At 54.1% G+C, this 8521-nt stretch overlaps 1 protein-coding gene across 1 annotated transcript; it reads left to right on the top strand.

The window, feature by feature from the left end:
- Positions 1–2634: 2634 nt before the first annotated feature.
- Positions 2635–7552, top strand: LOC134522453 (tektin-3-like). The gene is made up of 7 exons (XM_063350137.1): positions 2635–3213; positions 3719–3802; positions 4028–4098; positions 4348–4491; positions 4992–5214; positions 6075–6229; positions 7336–7552. The coding sequence occupies exons 1-7, from the start codon at positions 2635–2637 to the stop codon at positions 7550–7552; spliced, it is 1473 nt and encodes a 490-aa protein (XP_063206207.1).
- The last annotated feature ends 969 nt before the right edge of the window (positions 7553–8521 follow it).

Genomic DNA, 8521 nt, shown 5'->3' with positions numbered 1-8521 from the left:
AAATTGGAGAGAAACCCCCTTAGGCTAGCCAGAGCGGATGCCCGAGGGCTGTACTGGGTTGCCCACTGATGGCACCGGGGGTTGTCCAGGGTGGGATCAAGTTGCCCAGGAAGGGCACTAGGTTGCCCAGAGTGTGCACTGAGTTGCCCATGGGTGGCACTAGGTTGCCCACTGAGGGCATTGAGTTCATAGGATCATAGAACATCTCAAGGAGAAGGAGAACCATAAGGATCATCCTTGCAGGACTACCTAAAACTGAATGATATGACTAAGAAGGTTGTCCAGTCGCTCGACAGTTGCCCAACAGCTGCACCTGGCTGCCCAGGGGCTGCACCAGGTTGCCCAGCGAGGGCCAATAGGTTGTCCAGGGCAGGAACTAAGATGCCATGTGAGGGTATTTTCTGGCCCAGGGGCGGCCCCAGCTTGCCCATCAAGAGCACCGGCTTGCCCAGCGGCTGCATCCAGTTGCCATAGCGGCTGCAGGGAGTGGCCCAGGCAGAACCCGGTCACTGAGCACCCTGTGCCCCTGGCAACGCTGCCCTGGATCTGTGTCACGGACGGCACTGGGGATGCTGCAGTGTCTGGCAGTGCTGCCACCGAACCCAAGAGCACCACAGTGAGTAGCAGCCCCCCTGCGCACCCGCAAGCCTCTGGAGGCTCTGGGTGAGTATGTACTTTGGCTGGGAGGGGAGGACTGAAAAAGCAAGCATTTCTCCTAGTGCTCCCCAGTACCTCTTCTGTTGCCCAGACGTACCCAAAGTAGGTGGTCGGGGCTCCCATCGTGTGTCTGTGTTCAGGGGTGGCAGAAAGTGTCAGCCTGGGATGGCTTATCCCCAGGGGGATGCAGGGGCTTTTACTTCAGCTGGAAATGCGGGGAAAGGTGACTGTGGTCCATTCCCAAGGGGTTTTCCTCTCTTTCCTAAACAAAAGGGAACTGGCACTCACAGTGGTCTTTGTTGGGCCTGAGCACAGACATTTCTCCCTCAGTTCTGCCAAACTGGCTCGCAGGGTCGTGATTGTGAAAGCTTTTTAGCTTTCTTTGGAGGGTGTGAGTTTCCCGCTGCCTGTCGCACAGCCTCTTCGTCCAGGCTGGATCCTGGGGCGAGACTCGGTGCCCGCGGCTCTGCTGCTGCTCTTGAGTCAGGCCCCAGGGCAGCCCATGCCAGCATGGCCAAAACTGGGCAAGGCTTGTAACTGGAGTCCTCAAAGTTCAGTGATTTCCCAGCTGCAGGCTGTGCACTTGTGCCCTCTGACTCATCCTGATTTTCCTGGGATTTGCCCTAACTAAAGGACCCGTTATTCTCCTGCATTCGCTGTTCATTTATTTAGTAGCTGCATTTGGAGACAGTGTTCTTCTGAATGCATCAAACCGTTATGGGCAGGTTTATTCCCTGCAAACATGCTATTTTTAAAGGAATGGAGTGGCTTTCATGCTGTTACAAATAGGATTGAGCACAAGTTTTATGTCCTACCCCACTCCCATCCAGGGATCTTATGTCCTAATCTTATGTCCACTGGGGCTCTGAGCCAGGCTGGGAGCAGTGGGGATGGGATGGTGTTAGGGGAAGGGCACGTCCAGCTGGCTACGGCAGCCACAGGGACTTATTCCTGCCCGTGGGTGACACTTGCAACCTTACAAGAGCTTCCTACCGAGCATAACTTACCCTCCTGAGTGTTTGTCCTCACATTCGGTGTGTTAGGTGCAGTTGGTGGCCCTCTGCATTATGTTTCTGATAACAACTGACCGATAACCTCAATCTGAAAAGAGCAATGGCACCCACAGTTCTTGGTATCAAAATCTTCACGTGTGGCCATTCCTCCTAGGGCTACTGCAAGGCTGGTGTTTACAAACCCCTCTGAAAGGACTTGGTGGGATATCTCCTTTCCAAGCGCAGTGATTTTACATCAGGTGAGCCATGGACATTTTTCTTCTTTTGCAAGACAGAGATGGCTGTTCTTTTGAGGCTGAAATAGATTCCGGGGGAGGGGACGGGGTGTGTGTGTGTGTGTGTGTGTGTTCAAATTTGGATATAGTCCTGCAAAGCTCTGCTCACCTGCAGACTGCTCACTTGAGCATTTAATGCAAGTGAATATGGAGGGATGAGGATGGAGTCCCTCACCCACAAATCGCGCTGGGCTGGTAGCAGGTGTGTGTCCAAAGGGGCGCAGCTCTTGGGGCTGGTAATGGCACTTTGAAAGAGAAAATGACATGTGGAGTACTAGAAGATCAGCAGATACCAAACCCAGCCAAAAGAAGCAGATGAACAGCAGAGAATCAGCAGCTACAGTTTCATGGGACTGACAGACTGAAGGAAAATGAGGGCACAATATCTGTCACTCTCTTGAGCAGCCATGATTTGGTTTTTTCCCCATTTCAAGACCTGATGCGAGATATGAACAACAAAGTCAGATCTTTCTCTAGATACAAATGCTTGGGACGCTGTCAGAAGGGATTTGCTTTCAAGAGTTTTAGGTCTGCACAGGCAATGTGTAGGTGCTGTGTGCATCGCTGTTTGTGTTCCAAGTTGCACGTGTTGCTGTAAGAAGGAAGGCAAGTGCAGGAGCTTACTGAGTGCGGTTGTCTTCTCTCTGCTCCTCTGTGCAGGACACGTACCTGAAGAGCAGTGTTCAAGAATGCAGCCTGGTCGATCTCCCTTAACGGCAACGTACACCCATCCACGATCAACACCTAGCAAGTTTCTGCCTGCCATCAGTGCCATGGCTTCAAGCTATAAGGCCCGTTTTCCTTACTACCCACTGCCTCAGAGCTCCGGCCTCCCCTGGATGCCCAGCACCTACTACAAACCAGCTGCCATCAACCCAACTTTGGCTCCCTTTTCCAAAAGTTCCCAGGGGATGACCGCCAGCAAGAAGCTTCCTGTCATTGCCAACAGAACAACCTTCATCACCCGGTACACCCCTGAGGATTGGCACAGGTCCAACCTGACCAACTACAGAGAGTCAGAAACTTGCCAGCACAACGCGGAGCGTCTGAGAGTTGATACCTCCCGCATGATTCAGGATAAATATCAGCAGACAGAGAAGACACAAGGAGAAAGCACCAAAAACCTGGGAGTTCGTGCCAATGATATTGGATTTTGGAAATCGGAGCTCTGCCGTGAGCTGGGTGAGATGATCGGGGAGACCAACGCCCTCACGGACATGAAGAAAAGGCTGGAGAGAGCCTTGGCCGAGACGGATGCCCCTCTCCAGGTAAGCACCCTGTGCAGTGGCCTGCAAGCTGTAGCCCACTGCTGAAACATCTGCAGCCACTCAGACGTCCAGTTAAGTTTCACTGCAGCTCCGTAACATCTAGAAAGCTTTTAGGAAGAGACCATTAGTTAGTGATCAACAAATCCCTTGCCATCTGCTGCATCTCCTATCAGCACATTCTGAGCCCATCAGAACCAAATATTTTTATAAGCGGCACATCCAAAATCCTGGTTTGGGAGACACAAGCCCACGTCTTGCTACAAGGCTCTGGCGAGGTCAGCATCAAGGCTGACACAGGGCCCTGCATTCAGCTGCGGTTGCACCAGGGACACGTGTGCTCCCTCACGTTGCTTTAACGCTGATGTTGCAGCTCGGCTGCTCATTGTCAGCTAAACCAGCTGCCCGGGGCACTTTTTTCTTCCCTTTTCTTCCCATCTTGAGATGGGGCCCGTCCCTCTAGAGAACCCTGCCCCGGCAGCCAACAGTCATGGCATGTCCCCAACAGGTCGCTCAGGAGTGCTTGCTTCAGCGGGAGAAGAGGATGGGCATCGACCTCGTCCATGATGACGTGGAGAAACAGCTCTTCACAGTAAGCTTGGCAACTCACATCATGTGTGAAAGCTATTTTTACGTAAACTGCCCCGAGGAGGCTTTGCAGCCTTGTTCTCTACTTGGCTCCTTACTGCTGGTGAGGTGCTCAACCCTTCCAACCCCCAAAACCTGCTGGGCCAGGGGACGGTGTTCCCCCACGCAGCAGCCTCTTAGTTGGTCTAATAAAAGAGATGACATCATTACATGTTTTGGCTTTGCCCAGGAAGTGGATGTCATCAGGTCATGCCAGGAGAGGATGCAGCAGTACCTGGATAAGACAAAAGCCCAGCTCGCGTAAGGAGAAGCTCCTTATCTCATGCCGTAGGGCCGATGGGCCTTTGCAGTTGGGATGTGAACCCCCAGCAGACCCCGACCTCTACCCACACCCCGCAGCTGTAAAACCCACGCAGGCTCCATGGGAAGCGGGCGGTGATGCTCATGGGAGGACAGAGCTGCCCGGGCGGGAGCTGCGGGGAAGTGGAACGGGGAGGAAGCCGTTCCACCCGTACATCCCCACCGATGGCTGTTGTTTGCATGTTGAAGGTCCAACAGGGTGGCCCAGCATGAGCTGGAGAGAGACCTGGCCAACAAGCAGGTGGCCCACCGCATCGACGACAAGTGCCACCACCTGAGGAACACCTCCCACGGCATCAGCTACTACCGAGGGGTGGAGCGGGTCGATGCCACGTGAGTGCACGCCGGGTGGCACACGAGCAGCAGGCTGTCCCGGGGATGTGCGGTGCCTTTCCCTGGCAGGGAGCTGCTGGTCCCCAGCCCACTGTAAAGGCAGGTCTGTCCTGCCTGGAGACACCGGCTTCAGAGGGGCCGTTTCTCTCTGCTCATTATTATTAGTATTATTATTATTTTTATTCTTCTTCTCATTCTTATTCTATTGTTGCTGTTATTGTTCTTCTATTTAACTGTCTTTTATCTCCACACACAAGTTTTCCCTTCCCTTTCCCCTCCTATTCTCCTTCTTCTCCTTGCCCTTCTGGAGGAAAGGGGGAGAACTGCACAAGTGGCTGCATGGTCCTAGCTGCCGGCTGGGGCTAAAACACGACCTATGGTCAAAATAAAAGCGTAGATTAAAGCTACATTTGACCCACGCTGCTCCCTGGCAGGGTCCTTGCCTGCCCACGTCCAGCTTCAGCAGCACGGGCTTACCAGGGGCCTCTCCTTCCTCCCAGGATCTCGGTGCCGGAGTCCTGGGCCAAGTTCACAGACAGCAACATCCTCCGCTCCCAGAGCGAACGGGCGGCCTCTGCCAAGCTGCGGGACAACACCAGGAACCTGCTGGAGGTGACGGCCAACGAGATGCGGTGCCAGTTCAACAGGGTGAACGTCGCCTTCACCAGCCGCATCGCCGAGACAGCCGACGCCAAGAGCAAGATTCAGACCCACCTGGCCAAGGTAGCCTGAACCCCTCCCTTTGGGTGTGACACTGTCACTTCCCAGGGACACCTCCGAAGCAGGACCCTCCACGCAGACCTGGCCCAAGGAGAGGAACGGTGGCTGCAGGAAGCTGGTTATAGCAACATTTTCTGTTAGAAACCCCAAGTCCTGGGGACTTTCTTCTTGGAGCAGGAGGAGCTGGCACTGTGATTTCATCTCAAGGGATCCTGTCTTTTGCTAGCGCATCCTAGCTGGCAGCCTGGCAGCACAGGGATTTCCAGCAGAAAAGGCCACCGCTGGTTGCATCTCCTGGGAGTTACTTCAGAAGCGCTGGCTGCCCTGCAGAGAGTCTTTGCTGGGCCTCTGCTGGGCTGCCTGCCGGGGGGTTCGCAGGCTTGCTTCTCCCCCAAGGACGTGCTTTCACTCTCAGTGCTCTGTGGTTGCTGCACGGGTATCCGTGTGCTTGCTCTGCCAAGCGGAGGAAGTGGAGATCAGTGACAGGCACCTGGCTCGGACCAGTGGGTCTCATGGAAAGCCTCCTGAAAAGTGCTCCACACCGTATTGATTCACTGAGCGGAGACTGGGCTGGCAGCGTTGCGGGCTGGTGCCACGTCCTTCAGTGAAAAATGAAAATTTTTCATGCCTGAAAAATCTTCCCTCTCTGAGTTGCTATTGATGGATGATCAGTTTCTGCAAGCAGTAGCTTTGGGAAGCTGGTAACTCACTGTGTCCATCACTGCTCCAACACCTCCTCTGACGTGACAGCACCAGCAAAGACAGGCTTGTTTTTTCTGCAGACGGACAGGAGAAAAAGGAAATTATGTTGTCACTTGAGAAGGTATTTTTTCATTCATGCATGTGTTTCTTTTTTACGGCAGACACTGCAGGAAATCTTCCAAATGGAGATGAACATGGAAGCCATCCAAAAAGCCATGAGGGACCAAGGACCTCCGTTCAAAGTGGCTCAGACCCGGCTGGAAGAGCGCACACGGAGACCAAACATGGAGCTGTGCCGGGACACTGCCCAGCTCCGGTAAGGCAGGAGCACGGGGCCGGCAGGGTCCTTGAGGAGTCCCGGGTAGTAGCACTCAGGAACATCACTGGATGACAAAACTAGTCATGGGATGTTTTTCCTAAATACTCCTTCCAGAAGGGCTCTGCTCTAATCAAAAGGAATGAGCAGGTATCCCAGCCTTTGGGTGCTGGGAGAGCTCTGCACCCACAAAGGAGGCTGTACACCACGGCTGGGAGCAGCCTGATGCCACCCTGTGAGGGGCTGGATTTTTCCCACTTGGGTAAACCTCATCTTCTCTCCTGCCTGCTTCCCAACAGTTGGATGTGCTCAGTTTTTTAGGATAAGCCTTTACTCTCCAAGAGGCTTGCGCTGAGAGCACTTGAGAGCACAAAAAGAGCACTTCCTTTTGGGGAACCTCCAGGAAGGGTGCACCCTCTGGAGAAGGAGTAAGGGCTGTCCTCACCTCCCCTGGGGACAAACCCTTTCAAGGACATTGTGAGCTCTGTGGGATTGCACCCCGAGGGGCTGTGGAGGAGCAGGCTGCCCTGAGTGCCCAGCAGCACCTCCTGTGAGGCACCCCAAACTTTACACCTCCTCCGGGGAGCCTGCTGGGCAAGACTCCAGATGGAGCCTTTTAGAAGCAAGTGAAACCCAGCCCCAGAGCCTGTTTAGCATCTCGCACGCCGTTGTTTTCTCCATCCTCCGCTTGTTTCCCATTCAATTTTCGCCTCTCCCAGCTGTCCTGTTTTGCTGTGTGTGCATCCGTGGGTGTGGGCAGGACCCCTGCACAGGGGAATCCAGGAGGGGGACCCAACAAACCTGCAAAACCAAAGGGGAACAGGACACCACAGCTGCTCATCCCTCTTCTCGGTGGCACAAGCTGCTCTGGGAGACGTGCCTGCGCGTTGCCAAAGCCTTCGCGCAGACTTAGCCATGCCTCCCCGCTGAGGTCTGGAGGAGCTCTGCCCTCAGCTTTCCCATGCATCTGCCAGAAACGGGGGGTCCGAGTTAGTCTGAGCGCGCTGAAGGGGGAAATCCTGTGCCCAAGGCGCCCTTCAGCAGGGCCAGGCTCGAAACCACCCACGTGATGGGACCATTAACGAGGGTTCCTTGCTGTTTTCCAGCCTTGTCAATGAGGTCCACGAAATCGATGAGACGGTCCAGAGCCTTCAGCAGCAGCTGAGAGACACCGAGGACACCCTGCAAATGTTGGCTCATGCCAAGTCGATCTTGCAGCATGACCTGGCCGTCAAAGCCAACTCGCTCTTCATCGACCAGGAGAAGTGCATGGGGATGCGCAAGACCTTTCCCAGCACTGCGCGGCTGCTGGGTTCTGTTTAGGCTGGGCTCAGCCAACCTCATGTTCTCTGTTGCGGGAGGGATCCCCAGTTTTGATAAGATGCTTTGAAAATACATGATTAGATTTTCACTTCCTGATGAAAGCCCCGAGTAGAAATTAAACGCTCATTTGGTGTGTTAAATTTTGTGGTTAAATGGCAGTACTCCAGGTGGGGTCTCACGAGAGCAGAGTAGAGGGGGAGAATCACCTCTCTCGACCTGCTGGCCACGCTTCTTTTGATGCAGCACAGGATGCGATTGGCCTTCTGGGCTGCAAGTGCACATCGTTGGCTCATGTTCAGCTTTTCATCAACCAGCACCCCCAAGTCCTTTTCCACAGGGCTGCTCTATCACATCAACCCCCAGCCTGTATTGATAAGGAGGATTGTCCCGACCCAAGTGCAGGACCTTGCACTCGGCCTTCTTGAATTTCATGAGGTTCGCTCAGGCCCACCTCTCTGGCTTGTCCAGGTCCCTCTGGATGACAACCCGTCCCTCTGGCATGTTGACTGCACCACTCAGCTTGGTGTCACCTGCAAACTTGCTGAGGGTGCACTTGATCCCACTGTCTAAATCATTGATGAAGATATTAAACAGCACTGGTCCCAGTACGGATCCCTGAGGGACACCGCTTGTCACTCCTCTCCATCTGGACATCGAGCCATTGACCACCACCCTCTGGATGCGACCATCCAGCCAGTTCCTTACCCACTGAACAGTCCGCCCATCAAATGCGTATCTCTCCAACTTAGAGAGAAGGGTGTTGTGGGGAACCGTGTCAAAGGCCTTGCAGGGGTCCAGATAGGTGATATCTGTAGCTCTTCCCTTGTCCACTGATGCAGACTCTGCATTTTATTCAGGCCCCGGTGCTCGGTGGATCCCCACACATCAAGCACAGCCCATGCCGGTTTCCTCCATGTATTTAGACACCAAAGTGACAAGGCAGTACACTCCCAGTTACAAGGGCTGCTC

This window comes from Chroicocephalus ridibundus, chromosome 12, assembly GCF_963924245.1.
Source record: "Chroicocephalus ridibundus chromosome 12, bChrRid1.1, whole genome shotgun sequence".
NCBI lineage: Eukaryota > Metazoa > Chordata > Aves > Charadriiformes > Laridae > Chroicocephalus > Chroicocephalus ridibundus.
The sequence above is the reverse complement of the archived record's forward strand: the minus strand, read 5'-3'. Positions and strand labels throughout refer to the sequence as shown.